The sequence below is a fragment of the Camelina sativa genome, chromosome 9 (genome assembly GCF_030686135.1).
Source record: "Camelina sativa cultivar CO46 ecotype springtype chromosome 9, ASM3068613v1".
Lineage (NCBI taxonomy): Eukaryota > Viridiplantae > Streptophyta > Magnoliopsida > Brassicales > Brassicaceae > Camelina > Camelina sativa.
The window spans coordinates 9,409,721-9,436,005 of NC_141888.1; the positions used below are offsets into that span (position 1 = coordinate 9,409,721).

The window sequence follows — 26,285 nt, forward strand, 5'->3', positions numbered from 1 at the left end:
TTATCATCTCATGATTTTTGTTTCTGATGAGTTCTTTGTTGTAAAATATTTTTGTTTTCTTGTTTAATGTAATACAACTAATTGAAATAATTGTTTTGTTATTTTTGTTTATTTAATAATTTATTAAAATTTGATAAGTTTACAAACAATAATTAAAAAAATTATTATTTAAATGATTGAGTAATTTTTTTTGAAGTTTTCTAGTGGAAGGATAATTTTGTTGAAGTTCTAAGTAGATTGCTTTAATTATATGATTAGTTTATATTTGAGCAACTGAAGAGAGTCGCTGGAGCGGAGATGGTCTTATATACTTATATTTGGAAAGGTAAAATATCCGCCACAACTAAAGCATTTTATGTAGTAAGTTATCAAAAGATGTGTGTCAGTTACCGTAAATTTTATAAAGCGGTATATAAATTGTGACGTAGGATGTGATAAGTGTGGGTGTCTAGAGAACGATATTGTTGCAGATAATTTGGCACAAAAATTAAATTGATATCTAACCGCATTATATTATATATAAAAATAATATTTTTTTAGCATTGGTTTACTTGAAATAATCTAATATAATGTAATTGTTAATAAAAATACAAAATATCTTTTTGGATATCTAAATCATTAGACATGTTTTAAGGACAGCAGTAACGTGTTGTAAAACTATTTAGGTTATAACTGTTGTTTATAACCGTAGTAGTTCTCTTTTCACCGAAAGCCAACTTTGACCAAGGATATTGCTTGTAGCGTCACAAGAGAAGGACGTTACATTGCTTACCTTGCATTAGGTTAAGGTGGTCCGTCGTGGCTGCAGGAGAGAATAGACGAGGATCGACGGAGTGGTGAGTGAGGCACTGTTTTCTGTCTATGCTCTCTGTTTTTAACTTGTTGCTTCTGACTTTTGTACTCGTGACCTTTTGTTCACTGAAACGCAGATATTGACATAACAGACAAAAATTTCGAAATGCAAACACGTGTTGGCAAAACAAGAACAGACAAAAAGAACTTATATTCTTCTTCTTTCGTCAAAAACTTGTACTAGTCTGAGATATATAATACAAAATTCGAACAAGAAAGATACAAATATTACGAATGAAAATGATGTCCTTTTTAGGAAAAGGTGGAATGGAAATCTGTTATACTAAAAAGATTAAAAAAAATACTACGAATGATGCAATTTAAAGTCAAATCAATTGATCAATTGGAAAATACAAATGTTTCATTATAGTTATAAGTTGACTGAATGAAATAGTCAAATGTAATACTCCTAGACGTGTGTAAAATTAAAAAAAAAAACTTTCTTGCCATATATGTATATGATCTGTTGATGTGTATTTCTTGAAAAGGTTCAAAGGAGATACAATTGTAGAAAATTCACGTACAAAGCTCACAACTATAAAAATCTTACAAAGCATCTTATGAAGAGAGTATATGGGGAGATTGATTAGAAAGGCTTACACACCAAAAGATTTATCAAACGAAGTTATTAGTAAACAAGAACAACTTTTCAAAAATCTTGTTTTAACGTAGTAAACCATTGTTGAAGAAAGACTTTACCAAGTCCATTTCAGTCTTTTTCAAACACATTCCTATCTCCACACCACCCGATTTATCACGTCTCTCTGCCATCGAGATCGCCTCTCCTTGGTCAATAGAGACAATATCAACCTTAACGGGTCTTCCCCACCCAAAATCCGACTCGTATATTCCCAACCGGGTTGACCCGGCTATAGCCCCAAACTGTGTGCTTCCTCTTTGGAAATGGAAACTGTCCGCTACCTCCTTCACGATCGTCTCTATCTTTCTTGAACTAAATCCTTTGACCAAATCGCTTAGGATTTCAACTGCCGTTATGAACGATCCCTTCTCTTCAGTAAACTCGGCCGCCTTGTGGTCGTAGCTACCCACCGGAAACATGCAGTTTCCAAAGTACGTCGCCGGAAGCGGTGGATCCAACAGCTGTCTAAAATCTCCAACGAACAGTAAACTCACGGATCTCTCTCTGCTTCCTCCACGAGCCTTCACGAAGCAGGTCCACGCGTACGCGTAGGCAACCACGAAAGTTGACAAGTGAAGGCTCGGTGAATCGTTCTTGACTTGCTCTCTAAGTCTCTCTACGTCATTGCGAGAGAGCACGAGCGTGGCCAAGACTACGTCATCTCCGAGTTCTTTTGCGGGAAACGGAGTTAAGCTTCTGATGTTTGTTTTGTCCTCTCTGAGAGATCTCACCGTCGCAATCGTCTTTTCATTGAGTCCGGTCAAATCTTTCAACAATGACCGAGGATAAGATGGAGTTAGATTCTCTGGCAGAGAGATTACGTTCTCGAGTTGCTGTTTACAGATGTGAGCCCAAGCTTTGATGAACATACTTGATGTTTTCCCGTCCAAAACAGCATGGTGTGATGCTACACCAATGGAGAATCCTTGGTTCGGGAAAAACGTGATTTGTGTAGAGAAGGCGGTCGCTGACTCATTTGAAACCGGTAACTTGGGTAGCAAGCTGTGTAACTCGGACACTAGGCGTTGTCCATAGCCAGAAAGATGAGAAAAATCAGCGTTTGTCTCGGCTATGGTCACCAAAACGACGTCGTTTGGAGATACGACAATGCTTGGCTTGGGCTCGTTTTGGTCCCAAGTGATGCTTCCTGAGAGAGGGAGATAGTTGCGGAGGACAAGGGAGAGAGAGAGCGTGAGCTTAGGGAGGATGATGGAGTGGAAGTGCTCATGGGTCGCTTCGGTGAGTTTGTAGAAGAAGACTCGTTTGACTGGGTGAAAGAGTAGCCATGGAAGATCCAAGAACGTTAAAGGGATGACGAGCAAGTCCGAGTAGCCGGCAGGGCTGATTCGGGCAATGTCAATGATGTGTAGCGTCATTGGTGAGGAAGAACCGAATAAGGTAACAAGATTGATTTTCTTTTTTTTTTTTGGTAAGAAGGTAACAAGATTGATTGGAGTTATCAACTGAAACCTAACGCAAATGATATATATATATATATATATATATATATATATATATATATATATATATATATATATATATATATAATGCCCCAAAACCAATAGCAAAAGTAAATCATTTTAATATGATGTCGGTATGGTTATATGATCAATACAATACTAATAATATGATATAATATAAAGAAATAAATAATAATAAAAAGTATGAGAGAAAACTAAGAATTTGGGAAGAGACACACAACAACGTGTAATTGGTTTAAATTTTAAACTAGATTAGGACCCATGGTACGGAGAAATTCTTTTGTTTATATTATAATTTTAGAAAAATATATAATTTATATGATTGTTTTTAAAAGTTTTTTTAGATAAAATATTATGCAATAAAATCATATGCTAAATATGATTGCTTGTAAAAAACACCTATTTTATAAGTTTTAGATTTTTAACTTTGTAATTTTATGTATGAGAAATGGTTATGTTTGTTGTTCGTTTTTTTTTTTTTTGAACATGTTTGGTGAAAGTTTTAATATATATGATCTGTGCTTAGGTAAAATTTTATTTTCAACTGCATAATAAGATCTCGGAAATCAGGATTAAGTGTAATAAATTGTCAAGATTTTTTTTTTATGCCTAGTAGTATATTTTTATGCCTAACAATATATATTTTGTAACAATACATGAAATATTAAAGGTTTTTCTTAGAAATTGTATAAATCAATGGAATATTCTCTTTAAAAAGATTTTTTAGAATATTCTTAAGTGTATTCATATAGCTCACGGATTGACCAATTAATCTATGATTTTTTTGTAACCAACCTATATTTAATATATAACATATTTTGTAACCAACTTATAAAAATTACATAGTCTATAAAAAAAGTTGTGTACTTCTGTTTTATTATATAGGAGATAAATAATTAAATTACATAATTGATATTAATTTTATTATATAAATTTTGGTTTTCAAAATTAGTCATTAACAAAGATTTTGACAGGTGTCAAATTATCAATTTGATATTTTGACATGTGTCAAAAAAATATTTAGAAAGAAAAAATTAACAATCTATATAAATTGTAAAAAAAAATTTTAAATTAGTCTTTAATGTGATCATGACATATGTCAACCTATCTAATCCTTGGTTTTCTCTCGACAATAGATCCTTTCTCATGCACCTACTTATCCCTCCACATGAACAACAACAAAAAAGGAACATAAAAGAAATCAATCCACACATCTCATAAAAAACGAATTACACAAATTTTAATATTTATATAAACCATTTTCCCGTATTCACTTTGAACAAGAAGGATTGATGAGAAAAAGCGAGACAATACAAGCAGAAAAACCCCAACACGTCACATCAACGCTCTGACCTCTTTTTCCTGTGCTTCACACACCAAAGCAAGCACCAAACCAAGCAAAGCTCTTTCCTTTGACATCTTACTTGATCTCAAAAACCCAAAAGTCTTTCTCTCTTCTCTAAGGAACACGAAACACAAGTCTCTGCCACAAAACAACCAGGGGCATCGACATTTAAGAAGAGAAGTTTAGTGTTTTTAAAAATTAGACTAAACCGATCCAAAAGACTAAACCAACAATCCTAATAATTAGGTCTACACGGTATCTACACGGTATCATCACCCTTAATATTGATTGACACCTACCAATTTTGGGTTCGGAACGTTACACTTTACAACATTTAAATCCTAATAACTCTATCTAAATACACAAAATAACACTAGCCGACTTTCATATATAAGATATCAATTTCACGACCAATTTTTTTAGTATTTAATCTCAGAAATTTTATTTTAAAAAAAAATTTAATCCACCATTCCACCTAGTTCCAACCAAAAAACATTAAGAAAGTAAATGAGAGAAGTTTACTTAAAAAGAGAAGTTTATATATATCAGTATCATAACAATTTCACAACTGATTGGTTTTGGTAATTAAATTTAACAACTTTGTTATAGGAAAAAAAAAAACACTCCACGTAAATAACGGACTGAAACCACTATGAAACGACAAACTCAACGAAACATAAAAAATCAAACATTGTTTAAAAATTGGATTCTCCAGTTCTTCGACAAACGTATCAGCATAACCACTCAACAATCCAGGATTAACCAAGGTTTCCTTCAGTATCTCATGATTCCTCTTCACTAGACTCCCAATCTCACTATTTTTATCCATCACAGATTTGATCGCATCCCTCAAACCCTCCTTCGAGAACCAACCTGTTGTCTCATCTCTCTCTACTTTCACAGAGACCTCGAGTTCTTCGGTTAACAATCTCGTTGTGAGAAATTGATCAGCTAATTGTGGAATAAACACAATCTGGCAATCACTAACCAAAGTCTCCCACATCGAACCGAACCTAAAATGCTTTACAAAGCAACCTACTGATTGATGAGACAATATTGTAAGCATGAAGGTTTTTGAGTACTATAATGCTGGTCTGTAGGACTCTGGAAGATTGGTTCGTGCGTTTAAGCAGCAACAGACATTGGATGACGTGACTATATTAATGGAGATTCTTTGATTGGAGCACAAGATATATGCATATCTGCATAGAAGATTTGGACTTATCCTTATTAAGAAAGTAGGTCATGGGATGTATCCTATATATTTTTTTATCAAGACAAACATGTTGTTTGGCCGTTTGGAGATTTTCATAGAGTTTTGAGCAAAAATAAGCTTTTAGGTTCTTTTGTAATTTTGGATAGATTAAGAATTGGTCAGTGACAAGGTCATTTAGCTGTGTGTAAAACTGATTAAACACTCCTTGTAAGGTTGTTTAAGTGATTCTTAATAAGAGAAAAAGTTCTTTTCGTTACTGTCTACATCTCGTTTTTACAAATATCAAAGGTTATTCCACCCATTCTCCCCAAACAATAAATGAGTGGCAAACGCACAATACACTACTGAGCATGGTTCGAATCCGTTTAACCAATTATTCCATCGATCTTCTAGCTGTTTACCATTCTTGCCTTGTGGCTCAGGTAATATCGGACCGGTTAAGAGAACTTTTCTCTGACATTCTCTCTCGATGAAATCACAAAATGTACCTTCGATCTCTGCGCATGTCCTTATGGCGATTACGTCAGAATTCTTAAGGCATGTGGTGACTCGATCAAAGAGAAATTTGCGGGTGTTCGCGAAGAATGAGTAGACATTAGCGTCATGTCCACGTAATGCTACTTTCGATGAAGGATAACCTGGCGGAGGAGAACCTAATTCGGCACCAGGTGCAAGAAACATAGATACAAAAGCTGCGGATACGATTTGGTAACTGACACTTTTGATTCCTAGTTCTTTCGCCATTTCTGGAATCCAGTCAACATAATCGAAGAAGATTAGGTCAGGTTTCAAATCACGAATCTCAGCTTCGATCTGTCCGCGTAAAAGATCCATGGCATCAGCGAGGACTCTCTTAGATGAGTTTGGTAGATCTGAGGTTGTCTCTGCGCCAACAGGGAGACCATCAACATGGGGAAGAGTAACATAGTAGAAGTAAATGTTGTCTGGGAACAAACTGAGAGCTTCGACCTGTTTAAGAGCTTTCTTGGGAGACAAGAAAGTAACCATATGACCTTTCTCAGCTAATTTGTTAGCTAGATGAAGATACGGAATCATATGACCAAAACCAAACCATGGGTAAAGAAAAGCATGAAACTTTGACCCCATTTTCCTTTCCCCAAAATTGTTACAGCCCAAAACGAGATATTTGAATCTTCGAGAGAAGCAAACGAAAGAAATATTTTGTTCTTAGTGATTTTTTTTTCAAAATAGTGTTAAGTCTTAAAGACAAATGGCAATGTGATGTACTTTCTGTCTCTAATAAATTGATGTTTTGACATTTTTACACATATTAAGTAAAAATTATTTTTTTGTTTGTAAATTAATTTATAATTTTTTTTTATAGATGGAAATTTAGCATGCCATATAGGAAAAAGCATAAAGCAGAAAAATTATTTTAGTTTTTCATGTTTACAAAATCAATTTTTAGGAATAAAAATAAATCCTATAACATCAATCTTTTAGGAACGGAAAGTAATTTTAACAACATGTCATTTTCTATGAAGTGTCTTCTCAATTTAGAGTAGAAATACATATATTCACCAAGATAGAAATTTAACTAACATAGGAACAAACCAGAGCTCGATCTATATAAGTGTTTTGTATAGATCGATCTGTACCAATAACAGTCCGGGTTCATGATTACGGATCAGTAAAGAAACGTAGATACTTTTATCATAATCATAAAGCATCCACAAAACATTTCCCATAAACCTCGTACAAAATAACACAAATCATATATATAAAAATATAAAAGTAGAGTTTCAGTCTCTCCTTATTGGTCCACTTGGCAATGCAATTTTAACAAAAAAAAAATTTATATTAAAACACAAATTTAAAACAATTAATTTTTACATTTAACTCACATATAAAACTGAAATCTTTATAGCTTCTCCCTATAAATTATGCATTAACTTTATTTCTCCACTAAGTTGTATTAATCAATTGTATTAAAACAAAACAATAAATTAGAATTGTAACTCTCATTTTTCTAAATGTAATTTTTCATCATTTCTCTTCCTATAAATACTCATTATCTTATTCTCTTAGTCTATCACTCTTTCATTCTCTCATTTTCTTCCACTACTCTCAAATCTCTTTTTTGTTTTGTTTTGTTTTTTTTTGTATTTTTATAATCATTTTGTCTTGCAATCACAAGTTCCATTTCCATTCCTTAACTCCATGGTTAAACTATAATATATGTTGTCCTATTTGTAGGAATAACAACATACTTATTTAATTTATTTAAAAGAGCAGATGATTAAACGAAATAAACATTTCTTCAAATTTTAATTCAATCAGTGAGTGTAAAACTTTTACATTGAAGTTCATAAAATCATATAAGAAAACTAAAATACTATATCACTTCAAATTTGGAAGGAAACACTTGATATTCCTTTTAAAAAAGTCAAGACACATATAAAAATTTATTAATATTTGACTCACTTTAAAGACATTAAAGGTCATTTAACTCAAAAATAACTTCTATCCAATAATTTCATACATTCCTCCCACAAATAAGCATATATATATATATATATATATATATGTTCAAGATTGTATTTAAATATTATATATTTTTTTAGTTAGCTAAATTTATAGTCACATATATACAATATATATACATAAGAATTTATATTACTTATTAACACCATAATTCGACCTATTATTTGCTTAACTCAATATTGGTTTCAAAGTCAACTAAAGAAAAACAGAAACGATCTTATTGATATTAGACCAAAACATGGGCATACAAACATAATCACTTACACGGAAGATATTTTTAAAAAATAACTTATTATTGCAACATCAACGTATGAATAGTTTACATAAGCAGTTAATTAGAAAATCTATAATACAATAAATGTATTGGAAACAATATTAGTCAATGATAAGATTGGATCCTCAAAAGCAAGAAACAACTTCTTCATAATTTATAAAAAATAAACGCCACAATTATACACATCTGAACGAAATGGTATAAATATATAGTGTATAAATAAAAGTGACGGCAAAGCCCGTATATGTCTAATTAAAACAAAATAATACAAAAGAGAAAACAAAAAAGACCAAAAAAAAACAAGAAAGTGCCAACTACACCACAACCCACGCGTTGCGTGGGGAAGCACCTAGTATAAACAAAAGAAAAGAAAATCACACAAACTTTAGAATCTCAATTCTCCATACCCAAGATCCTAGAGAACCATTTCTAAACCATTTTGAAATAGAGAAAGAAATATATCCATCTCACATTTCTTCAAACAGAAGCCGATCTCCACACCACCGGGCTCATCCCTCCTCTCCGACATAGAAATTGCCTCGTTTCGGTCGATGGAAACAATCTCACTGTTACAAGGTTTCCCCCAGCCGAAATCTGACCCGTATAGACCAAACTGGTTCGAACCAGCTACTGACCCTGCCTGTGTACCCGGTTCCACACTCTTTGTTCCATCAATGTACAACTTGCAAATTGTTTCAATCTCTTGTGAACCAATACTTCTTACGGAATCACTTAGAATTTCAACTGCGTTGACATATCCATCTTCTTCCAAAAATACTTTCGCTTTGTAGCCAAAGCAACCGATGGGGAACACGCAGTTCCCGAAATACGTATCAGGAACAGGTGGATCTAACCGGTTCCTATAATCAGCAACAAAGATGAAACGCACTGGTCTGTTCACATCTCCCCCACGCGTCTTCACCAAGCATGTCCAAAGATACGCGTTGGCGACAACGAACGTGGACAAGTGAAGCTCAAGATGAGAGCGAGTTGACTCCCTTTTGGCTCGCTCCCTAAGCTTCTCTATATTCTCTTGAGTTAACTCCAGCGTGACCCGGACTACGTCGGGGCTGATCTCCTCGATAGGAGGCAGCTTCAATGATTTGAAGCTATCTTTCTCATTTGACAAATATGACAAGAGTTCCAACACTTTTGCATCGAGACCTGCAGGAACATTGATAACCGTACGATCCAAAAACGGAGTTAAATCATTTGGTAAATCCATGGCTCCATGTTTACATATGTGAGCCCATGATTTGATAAACATAACCATTGTTTTGCCGTCCATACTAGAATGATGAGCTGCTATACCAATACAAAACCCTTGGTTAGGAAACAACGTGACTTGCAATGAAACAAGAGACGTTGAGTCACCAAAAACCGAAGATTTGGGCAACAAAACGCGTATCTCGGTCTCAGGACGTAGCCCTTTTCCGGAGATATAGGAAAAATCAGCATCGCTCTCGGTAACTGTCAATGAGACAGAGTCGTGGGGAGAGACGACGATGTGTGGCTTAGGATCTTGTGGATCCCACGTGAGGCGGCCTGCGAGCGGGAGGTAGTGACGAAGGACGAGAGAGAGAGAGTGCTCAAGCTTGGGGAGGATCACAGAGTGGAAGGCCTCGGGCGATGAGCATGTATTGAGTTTGTAGAAGATGACTCTTTCGGTTGGATGAAATTTTAACCACCGTAAGTCGAAGAACGTGAGTGGGTAAATAAGTGGGTCGGATGAGCCATGAGAGGAGTTTCTTGCTGGGTTGACTTGGGAGATCTTGGTTATCTTTAACGCCATTGATGAAGATTAGGCTGCTCATCAGCTCTCTCAAGGTCGGATATAAACAAGATTTGTGTCTTATATAATAAGTATATCACGGTAGATCCACCTTTCCCGCAAAATAAAACTTTATTAATTTACAAATCAAATAACTATATCAAGTGGAGTGAAATAATATTATAACATGTGTTTGGTAAGGAATTTGTTGAGATTGTTAGTTCTGATTCAATTCTAGGTTGATGATGGTTTGGTTCTAAACCGGAAATTAAGGAGTTAAGTTGCTGGTTATCTCTGGTTTGGTAATTGCTGATTAAACCGGAGAAAAGGAGATTAACATGAAGTCTCCAACTGCAGTGGAGAGTTTATGAATATGACTAAAACGTTGCGTTTCATAAAGTCTAAGTCTTCTTCTTCAATCTCATTAGAATCTATCTCTAAGTCTTCTGTTATCGTTATCGAGAAAGAGAGAGAGGTTGTTAGAGAGAGAGAGATTCACTATTGTTGTAAAAGCTCGGTTCTGAGCTTTAACCTTTCCTCATAGTGAATTTGCCGGATTGATTCGGCCCCAGACGTAGGTGTAATCACATCGATTGCACTGAACTGGGTTAACAATTGTGCTTCGCGTTTCTTGTTCTTTACTTTACAAAGTTCTTGAGCTGAATTCGATTAGGTTTAGAGAAGTGCTTGAAGTTACTTTCAGGTGTGAATTCTAACAAAGTGGTATCAGAGAGTAGGTTCTTCTCCTAGATCTGATCGATGGCGGTAGCGACGGCGCGAGTTGAGATTAAGATGTTCAATGGTGATAGCGACTTCTCGCTATGGAAGATTCGGATCTTGGCACAGCTTGGGATTCTTGGTTTAAAGAACATTCTCACCGATTTCAAGCTGACCAAGACAGTTCGGTTAACAAAAGAAGAAGAAAAGAAGATTGCCACAGAAGAATCATCGGACTCCTCCTTATCACAGACTAAAGAGGTTCCAGATCCAGTCAAGATCGATCAATCGCAACAAGCTTTGACACTAATCATAAATCATGTTGGGGATAAGGTTCTGCGAAAGGTAAATCATTGTGAGACAGCTGCAGAGATGTGGGCTTTGCTCAATAAGTTGTACATGGAAACCTCTTTGCCAAATAGGATCTATGTGCAGTTGAACTTTTATTCCTTCAAGATGGTTGATGCTCAGACTATAGATCAGAATGTAGACGACTTCTTGAAGATTGTTGCAAAGTTAGGGAGCTTGGAGATTCAGGTTACTGAAGAAGTTCAAGCAATATTGTTGTTAAATTCCTTGCCATCTAGCTACAGTCAGCTTAAGCATACGCTTAAGTATGGTAACAAGAGTCTGTCACTTCAGGATGTGATTTCATCCGCTAAGTCTCTGGAAAGGGAGCTTGCCGAGTCAAAAGAGTCTGAGAAGGGATCGTCTGCAGCACTGTACACAACAGAGAGAGGCAGACCACAGACTAGAGGCCAACAGAATGGCTCTAAGAGAAGAGGTAGAAGCAGGTCAAACTCCAAGACGAAAGTCACGTGTTGGTTCTGCAAGAAGGAAGGGCATGTTAAGAAGGACTGTTATGCCAGGAAGCGAAAGTTTGAAAGTGAGGGTCAGAACGAAGCTGGAGTTATAACAGAAAAGTTGGTATTCTCAAAGGCTCTTAGTGTCAACAATCAGCTGGTAAGAGACTTGTGGATTCTGGATTCTGGGTGTACATCTCACATGACGTCAAGGAGAGATTGGTTCTGTAGTTTTCAAGAGAATGGAGAAACAACCATTCTGTATGGTGACAATCGAGCTGTGGTATCACAGGGAATAGGTTCTATTCGTGTTAACATACAAGGAGGTTCAATCAAAGTGTTGAACAACGTTAAATATGTTCCGGACTTGAGGCGAAATCTGATTTCGACAGGTACTCTTGACAGACTAGGATATAAGCATGAAGGTGGAGACGGCAAGGTGAGGTATTTCAAAAATGGGAAAACAGCTTTGTCAGGGAGTCTGAACAATGGTCTGTACATCCTGAATGGTGAGACTGTTATGAGTGAGAATTGCAACACTGAGAATGTGAAAGACAGTACTGTGTTGTGGCATAGCAGGCTTGGACATTTAAGTCTTAATGGTATGAGAGTGCTATATGAGAAAGGGCTATTGCAGAAGAAAGATGTCACTAACTTGGAGTTTTGTGAGCACTGTGTAATGGGAAAATCTAAGAAGTTGAGCTTCAATGTGGGTAGACACGATACTGAGGATGCATTGGGATATGTTCATGCGGATTTGTGGGGTTCACCGAATGTGACTCCATCACTGTCAGGTAAGCAATATTTCTTGTCTATCATTGATGATAAAACTCGCAAGGTATGGCTTATGTTTCTCAAGACAAAGGATGAAACATTTGACCGGTTTTGTGAGTGGAAAGAATTAGTTGAGAATCAGATTGGTAAGAAGGTAAAGGTCCACAGAACAGACAATGGATTGGAGTTTTGCAATCTGAAGTTCGATGAATATTGTAAGAAGCATGGTATTGAGAGACATCGGACTTGCACCTACACTCCAGAGCAAAACGGAGTTGTAGAGAGGATTAATCGAACACTTATGGAGAAGGTAAGGTGTTTGTTGAATGAGTCTGGGTTAGAAGAACGTTTCTGGGCTGAAGCAGCAGCCACTGCAGCCTATCTTGTAAATAGGTCCCCTGCATCTGCGATTGATCACAATGTGCCTGAAGAGCTGTGGCTAAACAAGAAGCCAGGATATAAGCACTTGAGAAGATTTGGTTCTGTTCCTTATGTGCATCAAGATCAGGGAAGGCTCAAACCTAGAGCATTGAAAGGAGTGTTTCTAGGTTATCCACAAGGCACAAAAGGCTATAAGGTGTGGCTACTTGAAGAATTAAAGTGTGTGATTAGTCGCAATGTTGTATTTCACGAAGAGGTGTTGTATAAGGATCTCTTCAGTAAAGATGGTGAAGAGAAGGTTGCGGATGTAAAGAAGGATGATAAGACCATGACAGAGATTAAGAAGGAAGGTAAGTTGATTGGAGAGAGTTCTAATGGAGGTGGAGCTACAATAGTTGATGAGAGTGATACAGATACTGATTCAGATTACTTTGAGCCTGAAGGTGAAGTAGAGGCTCCAAGGAGTTCTCCGAGTTTCAGAAACTATCAGTTAGCTAGAGACCGTGTTAGAAGAGAAATCAAGGCTCCACTGAAGTTTTCTGATTACTTGCAATTTGCTTTTGCACTTATGACTGCAGAAGAAATCATATGCGAAGATCCTCAGTGCTATCATGAAGCAAAGGAGGATAAGTACAGTAAAGAATGGGATGCAGGTATGGGTGAGGAAATGAACTCATTGAAGAAGAATGAGACCTTTGATGTGGTGGATAGACCAATTGATCAGAAGGTTATTAGTTGTAGATGGCTTTATAAAAAGAAGCCAGGTATTCCAGGGGTAGAACCTGAGAGGTTTAAGGCCAGATTGGTGGCTAGAGGCTTTACACAAAGGATAGGGATTGACTATCAAGAGGTATTTGCACCTGTGGTGAAGCACATATCAATCACATATCAATCAGGACTTTGTTGTCATTGGTGGTTCAAGATGATTTAGAACTGGAGCAGATGGATGTCAAGACAGCCTTCTTGCATGGTGAACTTGATCAACCAATTTACATGGAACAACCCGAAGGTTATGAGGTAGATCCAGGTAAGAATCAAGTTTGTTTGTTGAAGAAATCCCTTTACGGTTTGAAACAGACTCCCAGGCAGTGGAACAAGAAGTTTAATGCATTCATGATGAAACAAGAGTTCAACCGGACTGAGCATGAATCTTGTGTGTATGCAAAAGAGGTAAATCCTGGTGAAATCATTTACTTGCTACTGTATGTAGATGATATGCTATTAGCTGCTAAGAGTAAGGAAGAGATAAGTAGATTGAAAAAGGCTTTGAGCTTAGAGTTTTAGATGAAGGATATGGGACCTGCTAGTAGGATTTTGGGAATTGATATAATTCGAAATCGAGAAGAAGGAGTTCTGTATTTGTCTCATTCTGGTTATTTGGAAAAAGTATTGAGTCGGTTTAACATGAGTAAGGCTCATGAGACAGATACTCCGGTTGGAACACATTTCAAGTTGATGTCTGTGAAGAATGATCGCGAGTGTGTTGATTTGAAGAAGGTTCCATATGCAAGTGCCATTGGAAGTATTATGTACTTGATGGTGGGTACAAGGCCTGACATAGCTCAGGCTATTGGTCTGTTAAGTAGATTCATGAAGAAACCTGGGAAGATTCATTGGGAAGTAGTGAAGTGGTTACTGAGGTATCTAAGAGGCTCTAGTGGTTTGAATTTGGTTTTCACGAAAGGGAAAAAGCTGGAGATTCAAGGTTTCAGTGACTCAGACTATGCTGGAGACAGGGATCGGAAAAGATCTACCAGTGGTTATGTGTTTACAGTTGGTGGGAATACTGTCAGCTGGAAGTCAAGCTTGCAGTCAGTTGTGACCTTGTCAAGCACAGAGGCTGAGTATATTGCACTCACAGAAGCTGTTAAAGAAGCATTATGGCTTAAGGGGCTTCTGGAAGACATGGGTTATGAACAAGAGAAGGTCACGGTTTGGTGTGATTCACAGTCTGCGATACGTTTGTCAAAGCAATACGTTTCATGAGCGAACAAAACATATTGCAACTAAGTATAACTTCATCAGGGACATTGTTGAGTCTGGAGAGGTTGAGGTTCTGAAGATTCATACATCAAGGAATCCTGCGGATGCTTACTAAAGGCATTCCGGTTAAGAAGTTTGATGAAGCTTTAGATTTTCTAAAGCTAATCAAGTGAGATGAAGTGCATCTCAGCTGAAGGTTAAATCCAAGTAAGTGCAAGTTCATGGTTTGAGGAAAGGGGAATTGAATCAAGGTGGAGTGTTGAGATTGTAAGTTCTGATTCAATTCTGGGTTGATGATGGTTTGGTTCTAAACCGGAAATTAAGGAGTTGAGTTGCTGGTTATCTCTGGTTTGGTAATTGCTGACTAAACCGGAGAAAAGGAGATTAACATAAAGTCTCCAACTGCAGTGGAGAGTTTATGAATATGACTGAAACGTTGCGTTTCATAAAGTCTAAGTCTTGTTCTTCAATCTCATTAGAATCTATCTCTAAGTCTTCTCTTATTGTTATCGAGAGAGAGAGATTCACCATTGTTGTAAAAGCTCGGTTCTGAGCTATAACCTTTCCTCATAGTGAATTTGCCGGATTGATTCGGCCCCAGACGTAGGTGTAATCACATCGATTGCACTGAACTGGGTTAACAATTGTGCTTCGCGTTTCTTGTTCTTTACTTTACAAAGTTCTTGAGCTGAATTCCATTAGGTTTAGAGAAGTGCTTGAAGTTACTTTCAGGTGTGAATTCTAACAGAATTTTTAATAAATTTTGTGATGGAATTTAAACTATTATATAGATGCTTCAGTATCAATGTAGTGAACTTCCCACAATTTTAAGATGGCTTTTCTTAAAAATATGTTGGATAACTGCTTTAATTCAACTTTGTTTTTACCTCAAATTAACTTTATGTCAAGTAGACAAAGTTTAAAAATTCTGCAAAGGAAAATGTTACGTCGACCAAGAGGCAAGCCGCAAGAGCATATGTGATTTGATAAACCTAACCATTGTTTTGCCGTCCATACTAGAATGATGAGCTGCTATACCAATACAAAACCCTTGGTTAGGAAATAACGTGACTTGCAATGAAACAAGAGACGTTGAGTCACCAAAAACCGAAGATTTTGGCACCAAAGCGCGTATATCGGTCTCAGGACGTAGCCCTTTTCCGGAGATACAGGAAAAATCAGCATCGCTCTCGGCAACTGTCAATGAGACAGAGTCGTGGGGAGAGACGACGATATGTGGCTTAGGATCTTGTGGATCCCACGTGAGGCGGCCTGCGAGTGGGAGGTAGTGACGAAGGACGAGAGAGAGAGGGTGCTCAAGCTTGGGGAGGAACACAGAGTAGAAGGACTCGGGGGATGAGTATGTATTGAGTTTGTAGAAGATGACTCTTTCGGTTGGATGAAACTTCAACCACCGTAAGTCGAAGAACGTGAGTGGGTAAATAAGTGAGTCGGATGAGTCATGAGAGGCGTTTCTTCCTGGGTTGACTTGGGAGATCTTGGTTATCTTTAACGCCATTGATGATGGAGTTTAGGCAGCTTAGCTCTCTCTAGATCGGATATAAACAACTTTTGTGTCTTTGCTTTGGTCACAAAAAGAAAATATATATTTATAAATAAACCTTTCTTAATTCATCGGTCCTATATAATATATATCACGGTAGATCCATGTTTCCTGCAAAATCAAACTTTTATTAATTTACAAATCAAATAACTATATCAAGTGGAGTGAAATAATATTATACCTCCAGATTCAAACCAGCTAGTAACATGTGTTTGGTAAGGAATTTTTAATAAATTTTGTGATGGAATTTTAACTGTTATAGAGATGCTTCACTGCTTCAGTATCAATGTAGTGAAATTCCCACAATTTTAGGATGGCTTTTCTTACAAATATATTCGATAACCGCTTTAATTCAACTTTGTTTTTTCACCTCAAATTAACTTTCTGTCAAGTAGACAAAGTTTAAAAAATGTTACGTCGACCAAGAGGCAAGCCGCAAGAGCATATGTGATTAGTTTAAAAGCATGCAGAATTTCTGTCGGTTTGTGACAGTCAGTTTTATTTTAAAGGTTTGTGACAGTCGTTTTTAAGTACTGTATGTTGTATTTGAGAGATGCGCAGGACTCAAATTGTAGAGTTCTTTTGGAGTTAGGCACACCAACTCGGTTGAGTTTGGAGATTTTGTCACTGATCGGAAATCTGACTTTAATAAAGGGATTAGGCTATCCCTGCAAAAAGTTGATCATCACTTGTAAATTGAAAGCTGGGTCGGCAATTGTGAAGATTATCGATCACCACACGGTCTTCCGGAAGAGCCTACGATAAGCAACAACAACGCTAAATACATGATACTATTATGTCTAAATCATAATTAGCAGAGATATAAAAGTGTCCATCTCCCTTTTTTTTTCTCTTTTTTTTCTTCTCTTTTATTATTTCTCTAAATCATTTATTTTCGTATTCATTTTTTAATTATATTTTTAAAAATCTTAAATCTAAACTAGCTTCTCCAGTCTGAGAGCTCCATCCTTCAGCTCCAGTTACTACTACACCACAAAATTCTTCTTCCTACATATCCATATTAGCAACCAGTTTTCTTTTGAATTTTTTAGCTGCAGGTCCTTCCTATATAACATAAACAAAGGAGTGTAAGACACTGATCGCTCTTTTCTATAAGAGCTGAGCATACAACAAAACAAAGTAGCAAACTGAAACCAGTTTATACAACCTAAAGAAAGCTCCACAACCTCTCAGTACCATATGCAAAACATTCAAGAAGAATGCTTTTTCAAAACCGGAGAAAGCTAGAAGAGACTGATCAAAAGAACAAGCATATATATATAGCATAAACAAGTACCTCTATCCGTTGCTTCCACCAATCATATGGCATCTCCAACCTTCCCATATCATCATACCTGAGAAATCATCAAAAGCCAAACAAAAAGTGTTAAACAAGAAACTTTTTCACTTTCCAATTACTTAAACAGAGACAATGAAGCCATAAAGCTACTAAACTCGTCTGTCTTGATGCAGACGACAAACAGAGTGCCAAAACAACCTAGAAATTATGAAAGATGGTGGAAAGATTCACAACAGACATTCAAAGCCACAAAAAAAAACTGATCTTGATTTAGACTCACGGTTTTAAAGTTATGACAAATTCCAAACACATAACGCGAATGACACAACCCTGCGAACAGTCAACTTTGGAAGCAATTTCCCATCAAACCAAATGGATCCATGATATGGTCAAATTGTAATATCCTTATGGTACTAACAGCCTTGCAGTTGTAATACTCTAGGGGTCGAATCCATAGAGACTCTAGTTCACACAATAGACTTATTTCTCTTTTAATTATGCTAAATCAAAAAATTAAATGAAAAACAATGCAAAAACAGAATTAAAAGTGTTGTAAATTCAAAGGATCAAAGAACTAGGCTTAGGGAAATTCTCAAGAATTTATGGAATATTAAATCAATCAATAAATTAGGATTCAAGCAATTAAGATCAGATCTAGAACTCTAAACACTTTTGTAAAATAAATCATATATCACTGTAAATATTATCTAAATTTAAAACTAGAAAATCCAAATCTCTTTGTAAAATTCAAGGTTAAAAATCAGCTTTGAAAACAGGTTTAGATTGTTCACAAAATTACTAAATCAAATCTCTTTGCAAGAAGTAATTTTGCTCATCAAAAGGTTTTATCAGGAAAATCAATTATATTCTCATATCAATTTATTTTTCTAGGTATTAATTCTAGGTGATCAACCAAGAATTAATATGAAAAACAACCTAAGATGAAGATCATAGAAGATAATGAATCCTAAAATTAACAGATCTAATAAACCATAAAAACCCTATGAAAAACCCTAAACCTAACAAGCAAACTACTCATACATGTTTAATGAAGAACAAAACATCTTTTCTGAAAAATAAGCAATTGATATTAAGAAGTAAGAAGGGAGTTCAAGAATCTTCTCTCTACATATGAAATCATATCTGTTTCTCCCAAAAGCTCTCAATCAAAATGGTGGCTGGAATCAAAATTGCTAGAAAATAACTTTGGTCTAAACAATGATCATAAAAAATCCTATAAATACTCTAAAACACGTCTTGGGCCTTAATTGCAAATAAGGGAAACTTGCACAAATTTTGTAAATATTCTAAAGCTTGTGGAGAAAACATCCGATAGGCTTGTGGCAGCTGCATCGATCGATGCTTTGGTTGCATCGGTCGATGCATACTCTTAAACTCGTCTCCCAGCTTCGTTGATCAGCCTTCATGCTTTGATTATGCTCCAAATTATCCTCTTTAGCTCCTTAGTGTTCCATCCATGCCAATGAGTACCTAAACCTATAATGACTCAAAAACAACCTAGAAAAAAAATCAAAAAATTCAAAAAGCACACTTATACCATGATTAAAAACCACAAAAACCATGATATGTCAACTCCCCCAGACTTAGCCTTTGCTTGCCCTCAAGCAAAACAGAAACTTAAACATGTGAAAGAGATTTGAAAACATGGAATTCACTCAACTGCAGGTAACTGTTTTTCGCACTCTTCATCGCCTTGATCTTCAGAACTTACTTCTTATACTATGTCAATTGAAAAGCATCAACATTCCTTACTCAAATCCCACAATCCTGTGGAATCTCTGATCTCACCATTGTTATCTCATTAAATAAATTAAAGCAAGTACAGATGAGTTCTTACCTTGGTGTATTGATCAGTGGCATATGGACTCTCTTCAGGCCAAGACATTCTTCATACATCTCCTTTCCTCTCCCTTTTCTCACTTCCAAATTTTTTTTTTAAATCAAAGGTGTAAGCGAATACCGGAGTCAACGGTAATTTACCTACCTCTTGCTTCCAAGATTTGTGTGATCATTTGATTCAAGAGTAGAATAATGGGATCACAGGTAATTTACCTAACCCTCTAAACTGATCCAAATCATCTCATCTTTTATTTTTTTCTTTCTCTTTTTTTTTTAAACAAAGCTCTCAGGAAAAATCTTTTAAACTTAAATAAGGGAGAGGAGTACCATTTTTTTTCTTTTCTGAAGTCTTACTTGTCAGGTATGAACAAGGAGTCAAGTTCTATGAACATCAATCTCCTTGATGAGGTAAAAAGAAAAACGCAGAAATTACCTTAGGCTTTTGTGGATTATGTTGGAAATTTGGATGTCTTTGGTTCACTGGCCAGCCGTTGGATTTTTCATTAGTCGGATTCTAGATTCAATCTGCAGCATTAATCAACCAAGGCAGTACACTAAAAAGAAAAACCATAGTTCCCAACAAAAATTTTGACTCAATAAAACAGTTTTTTTTTTTTCTGACTCTCAAAAACAAAGATGTAGTTAGTAGCTGCCTCCCCAGACTTAAACAACACTGTCCCCAGTGTTATCAAGTAAGAGATTGGTGAAGAAAAATAAACAAAAACGAATAAGTATTGAAATTGTAAACAAAAACATGTTACCAATCCAGATGTTCTGTGTCGACCAATGCTGATGGTGTGTCAGTCGATGCACTCTGCAGAATGCAGAGAGTTTGAACATTACTCCTGAGTTAGCTGCAATTAGTTGTGTTCCTCTCAATCCGTGGATGCTAGCACTGCTATAAATCACTCAAACACAAGATTAAACGCAACATGATAGATAGAAGTTCAGAATTCAATACAAATTCAAACTGACTCAAAGCAAGAATAAAAGTGACTCAATTTAAATGGAAAAGAAAAACCTAAGAGTGGGTTGCCTCCTACTAAGCGCTTGTTTTCAGTCATTAGCTTGACTGTGTTGAAGCTCAGGCGTCCGGTGGATCGGAACATGGCAATGAATGCTTTCGAGAGAATGTCCTCTTCATCCAAGGTGGTGTGTAGGCAATAGGTTCATTAGATCTGACAAGGATGTGAGGAACAGAACCAGGGCGGGTCTGAGGTATGGGTGGCTTTCTTGTAGGTCCTGCAAAATCATCAAGAGAAGAAACAAGCGCTCTACCATAATCTCGTGGCTTGGTTAACTGCAAAACAGTGTGTGTACCTTTGAAATTCTTATTGATGAATGGAGAAGGTTTGGGTGAAGAAGATGCATACCTTGGCTTTACATGTGGCTTCTGAACTGTGGAATGGTGAGATTTCAGCTTTACAACTGGTCTAGGACTTGCAGCTAAGGAATCAACTCGAGAATCTGTGATTTTGGACAAGTTCAGGTTGAATCGTGGAGGTGTGTCGATCGATGCTACAGCTGCATCGATCGATGCTGAGCCTGCAACTCGTGTTTCTTCAACGATTCTGCAACTTTCCTCAGCAATCCGTGTTTCCATTACAAAAACATCATCTATAAGCGACTTGTCATGGATCAGAACCTCATCATGGTCTCTAGTACTGATTAGATGATCTCCACTCCAATCTTCAAGCTTAACAGCTTGCTTGCTCACTTTCTCAGCAGTCTCCAACTCTTTGACATACCCAGCAGTAATGTCTCCATGAAGCTCTATGAGCGGATCATCATTAGAAGCAATTTCCATAGAAAATGTATGACCATCAATAGTGGGAGCTCTTCCCAGCTTGTCCATCTCAAAATTCATAACCAAATCATCTACATTCAGAGCTATGTGTCCCTTCTTCACATCAATGATGGCACCAGCTGTAGCTAGGAATGAGCGTCCTAAGATGAGAGGATCACTAGGCTCTTTGTCATATTCCAGAACCACAAAGTCAGTGGGAATCATGCAATCTCCAATCTTGATTGGAATATCCTCTAAAACACCTTCAGGAATACTTCTGGATTGATCAGCTAAGATAAGAGAGATCTTAGTTGGCTTGAAATTTGTCATCCCAAGTCTCACAGCAACAGAATGTGGCATCAAGTTGATACTAGAACCAGGGTCGTAAAGAGAGTGAGCAAACTGTTCTACAGAGATAGAGCAATCAAGTACAAAGCTTCCAGGATCTGGTAACTTCTCTGCAATCCTACTCTGAATCATTGCACTCACTTCCTTAGAGAGAACCGCTTCCTGCTTCCGTTCCTTCTTCCTCGGTGGAGGCTGCTTCAACAGAATCGCGCTGACATCCTTGGTTAGCAGAGCTCCTTCCTCAGGATTCAAACCATTAGTAATCATTCTCTTCACATACCGCTTAATCCCATGAGAAAACTTCACTGCATCAATCAAAGGCATCTCAATCATCACCTTGTCCATCATAGCCTTGCATCTAGCTTCTTCAATCTCCTGCTTAGACCGCCTAGGCTTAGGAAAAGGAACCTTAGGCTTATAAGCTTTTTCTGAATTAGATGGTGGAACTGAAGCTGTCTGTGGGGGGTGTCGATCGACACAGCTGTGGCATCGATCGATACTTGATGGTGGTTGCATTGATTGATGCATCTGTGTATCGGTCGATGCAGCATCTGCTACTATATCATCGTCTTCTTCCTTCACCAAAATTGCATTACAAGCATGCTTGGGGTTCGACTCTATTCTTCCAGAAAGAAATTCCTCTTGTCTTTTAACAAACCCAGCAGTCTGAATCACTTGATTCTCCAGCTTCTTAACATGAGTGTTTAATGCATCGAACTTCCTAGTCAGCTCAGTGTATATAGAATCAATCTTCCCATTGAAGTCCACTGTTAACTTCGGTTGACCTTCCAAAATCTGTCCTATCATTGATTCCATCTCGCTCTTTGAATTGGGTGGAGGGAGGGGTTGGTAAGAAGAAGAACCATAGTTCCTAGTGAAGTTGTTGTTTGGATTTCCTGTGAAGGAATTCTTCTGACCAAATCTCTGATTTTGATACCCAGCTTCATACACATAGTTGACATCTTCTTCTGTAATCTCTGGTTTTGGCTCAAAAGTCTAACCATCTTCAGCAAAATGGACAGACTTCTTTCCCACAAGAAGATTGTGCATTGTATCCAACTTAGCATTCACTGTAGCAAACTGATTTGAATCATGGCCTTCATGTGCTCTCTTCCGCTCTAGGTCTGCATTCTTAGTGCTATTGCTTGATGCTAGTCTTTCTATCAACTTTTTAGCGTCATCTGGGTACCTTGTCTTGAAGTTCCCATCACTAGCAGCATCCAAAGCCATCTGATACCTCCAGTCAATCCCGCTAAAGAAGATATTGATCAACTGCACCTCTGAGAAACCATGATATGGACAGTCCCTCTGGTATGCTTTGAACCTTACCCAAGCAGCTTTGTAAGATTCAGCAGGTCCTTGTCTAAAAGTGGAAAGCTTAATCCTCAGCTCATCAGACATCGCATCATCATAGAAGTAGTTCAAGAATGCCACCTTGATGTCATTCCAGGTCTTCAGAGATCCTGGTTTGAGTTGCCTTAGCCAATGAGAAGCTTCCCCAACAAGAGAGTAAGGGAATAACTTGCAGTAGAGATAATCCTCTTTGACTCCATTAGCCTTGATGCTTGTGACTATATCCTCAAAGTGCTCAATATGGTCTAGAGGCTTCTCATGTGGCAGGTTCTGGAATGACTTTTGTCCAACAAGAGCAAAGTAGGCAGGCTTCAGCTAAAAATCATTCCTTGGAAATGGAGGAGGGACAATTGCGGAGCGGTTCTCATAGAACAAGTCTGGTCTGTTGAAGTCCGCAAGAGTCTTGACAAGCTCTCAATTGTTGTCCCGTCTGCCCTGAAGGTTCTGCTGGTCATTACCATCCAAATCTGCACTATTTGCACCGGCTCTGGCATTGCGTCGATCAACGCTAGCATTGCATCGGTCGATACCTTCTTGGTTGCGTCGATCGATGCCGTCATTGCGTCAGTCGATGCAACCTGCATTCTCATCAACCACAACAAGTTCTTCCTGAATAGCCCGTCCATCAGCATCAAGTTTTTGGCCTTGTTCGTTGCGCACATGACCCTCTTGATCCCTCAAAACTCCAGCCTCATCAGGTCTCAGTATAATTGTTTTGGCCATCTTCGCTGACTTGGCTACTTTTGTGTTATCACGCTCTAGTTGTCCTAACTCTTGGTTTGTAAGCTTAACAACTGGACCAATATGATTTTTCCTGGTGCTAGGCTTAGGCATGTACCTAAAACACACAAGAGAAAAGAAACAAAAGCGTGTGAGTAAAATAGAAAAGGAAAAATTTAGACAAAATCAAAGACTTTAATCTAATGGTGAATCAAAAGAGTCCCCGGCAACGGCGCCAAAATTTGATATGGTCAAATTGTAATACCCTAATGGTACTAACAGCCTTGCAGTTGTAATACTCTAGGGGTCGAATTTACAGAGACTCTAGTTCACACAATAGACTTATTTCTCTTTTAATTATGCTAAATCAAAATATTAAATTAAAAACAATGAAAAAGCAGAATTAAAAGTGTTGTAAATTCAAAGGATCAAAGAGCTAGACTTAGGGAAATTCTCAAGAATTTATGGAATATTAAATCAATCAATAAATTAGGATTCAAGCAATTAAGATCAGATCTAGAACTCTAAACACTTTTGTAAAATAAACCAGTTATCAATGCAAATATTATCTAAATTTAAAACCAGAAAATCCAAATATCTTTCTAAAATTTAAGGTTAAAAATCAGCTTTGAAAACATGTTTAGATTGTTCACAAAATTACTAGATCAAATCTCTTTGCAAGAAGTAATTTTGCTCATCAAAAAGTTTTATCAGGAAAATCAATTATATTCTCATATCAACTTATTTTCCTAGGTATTAATTCTAGGTAATCAAGAATTAATGTGAAGAACAACCTAAGATGAATATCATAGAAGATAATGAATCCTAAAATTAACAGATCTAATAAACCATAAAAACCCTATGAAAAACCCTAAACCTAACAAGCAAACTACTCAGACATGTTTAATGAAGAACAAGACATCTTTTCTGAATAATAAGCAATTGATATTAAGAAGTAAGAAGGAAGTTCAAGAATCTGTCTCTCCCAAAAGCTCTCAATCAAAAAGGTGGCTGGAATCAAAATTGCAAGAAAATAACTTAGGTCTAAACAATGACCATAAAAAATCCTATAAATACTCTAGAACACGTCTTGGGCCTTAATTGCAAATAAGGGAAACTTGGACAAATTTTGTAAATCTTCTAAAGCTTGTGAAGAAAACATCTGATTGGCTTGTGGCAGCTGCATGGATCGATGCTTTAGTTGCATCGGTCGATGCATACTCTTAAAATCGTCTCCCAGCTTCGTTGATCAGCCTTCATGCTTTGATTATGCTCCAAATCATCCTCTTTAGCTCCTTAGTGTTCCATTCATGCCAATGAGTACCTAAACCTATAAAGACTCAAAAATAACCTAGAAAACAAATCAAAAGATTCAAAAAGCACACTTATACCATGGTTAAAAACCACAAAACCATGATATATCAATCCAGATGACTATCTTTATATCAATGGTAAGATCTTGCTCTCAAGTTTTCAGAACATGTTTCAGACCTAAAATCCGAGGTCTGTAACCAAAGAAAACCAAAACCAAATTCTCAACCTGTTTCACTTGACTTCATACCCGGCCCTTTCTCCTCTAACAACAATACAACGCTGAAATCTTATCCCAATAAACTGCTAAACTCTGATCCCAAATATGGTGCTAAATATAGCGTAAACAAAACCCAAATTCAGTTTCTGTTGGTTATGCTTGTTAATACCCTAGTTCTGTATCTACAACATTGAAACAAAGAAGCAGAGAGAGAAAGAGGTACTGACTTGGGCCAAGAAAAAAGATTGAGACTAAGCTCTCCTGAGCAAAGAGAGATCGATACTAAGCTATCAAGAGTGAAATAGAGAAGAAGAAGCATGAGAGCTTACCATACTCACCAGAATTGAAGGCGACAAAGATGACGAAGAGAGATTTGTCTTCTTTGTTTTCTTATTAGGGTTGGAGGTTGTTTTGTAAATCCTTCAACAAACAAGGGTAGTTTTGTCATTTTCCGTATATGCCGCAACTATTTAGTCGCTAATCGCTGCATTAAACCGGTGTTCAAATTTGCTAACCGCAATGAACTGCAGGAAACGCACCGTCATGCCGCAGATAGTTGCGACAACCAAACGAACAACAATACTTGCGTCTGCCGCCGCCGCAGCTACCTGCGGCGGCAAAGAAATGAACAGACCCAATGTGTTAAAGATAGTTATGAAACTCTTTCTAAATAACTATTAAAGGAAAAATAAAAATTTAAAATTGTTATATCTAATACTCTTAACCTCTTGTACTTAAAAAACATAAAGGGGGGAGTATTGAATCTAATATTTTATAAGATTTGAGTTTTAATGAGTTTTTATAAAATTTTGATGATTTTAGGGAAATTCATTTGATTTATTGTAAATCTTTTCAAATCTTACCTAAAACTATCAGATTTAGATTTATGTAAAATATATTACTGTAAAATTATATTCCACAAAAAAAGAAGAGAAAAATTATGATTTACTACGTTTCTAAAACTTAATTGGAGAAGTAATACATTTACTATTGATAATTGGTAATATACATATACATTACTTTTTTCTATTTCATTGACCCTATTTTGCTATTCTAAAGCCTAACAAATTACAAGTGATGC

General features: G+C 36.7%; 2 protein-coding genes, 1 non-coding gene and 2 pseudogenes across 4 annotated transcripts; 1 reads left to right on the plus strand and 4 right to left on the minus strand.

Annotated features, from left to right (window-relative positions):
* Positions 1-1,341: 1,341 nt before the first annotated feature.
* Positions 1,342-2,923, minus strand: LOC104710799 (phenolic glucoside malonyltransferase 2). Its single transcript, XM_010427457.2, has one exon. The coding sequence runs from the start codon at positions 2,866-2,868 to the stop codon at positions 1,516-1,518; it is 1,353 nt and encodes a 450-aa protein (XP_010425759.2). The 5' UTR covers positions 2,869-2,923; the 3' UTR covers positions 1,342-1,515.
* Positions 2,924-4,776: 1,853 nt separating this feature from the next.
* On the minus strand, positions 4,777-6,641 carry LOC104715150 (UDP-glycosyltransferase 79B4). Its single transcript, XM_087465409.1, has 5 exons — positions 6,023-6,641; positions 5,848-5,944; positions 5,460-5,520; positions 5,009-5,399; positions 4,777-4,793 (listed from the first exon to the last, which is right to left on the minus strand). The coding sequence occupies exons 1-5, from the start codon at positions 6,639-6,641 to the stop codon at positions 4,777-4,779; spliced, it is 1,185 nt and encodes a 394-aa protein (XP_087321535.1).
* Positions 6,642-8,529: 1,888 nt separating this feature from the next.
* On the minus strand, positions 8,530-10,137 carry LOC104710800 (BAHD acyltransferase At3g29680 pseudogene; annotated as a pseudogene). The gene has a single exon (XR_015565808.1). The product of XR_015565808.1 is annotated as a BAHD acyltransferase At3g29680 pseudogene (transcript).
* Positions 10,138-15,685: 5,548 nt separating this feature from the next.
* On the minus strand, positions 15,686-16,261 carry LOC104715151 (BAHD acyltransferase At3g29680 pseudogene; annotated as a pseudogene).
* A 6,624-nt stretch (positions 16,262-22,885) lies between these two features.
* Positions 22,886-22,992, plus strand: LOC147937964 (small nucleolar RNA R71). Its single transcript, XR_015567680.1, has one exon. It is a non-coding gene; the product is annotated as a small nucleolar RNA R71 (small nucleolar RNA).
* Positions 22,993-26,285: the final 3,293 nt, after the last annotated feature.

Coding starts and splice junctions, on each gene's coding strand:
- LOC104710799 (XM_010427457.2), bottom strand. CDS start 2,868: ATGACGCTACACATCATTGACATTGCCCGAATCAGCCCTGCCGGCTAC.
- LOC104715150 (XM_087465409.1), bottom strand. CDS start 6,641: ATGGGGTCAAAGTTTCATGCTTTTCTTTACCCATGGTTTGGTTTTGGT. Junction 5,945..6,022: donor GACATGCGCAGAGATCGAAG/GTACATTTTGTG, acceptor CTGAGCCACAAG/GCAAGAATGGTAAACAGCTA. Junction 5,521..5,847: donor GCGTTTGCCACTCATTTATT/GTTTGGGGAGAA, acceptor TCTTCTATGCAG/ATATGCATATATCTTGTGCT.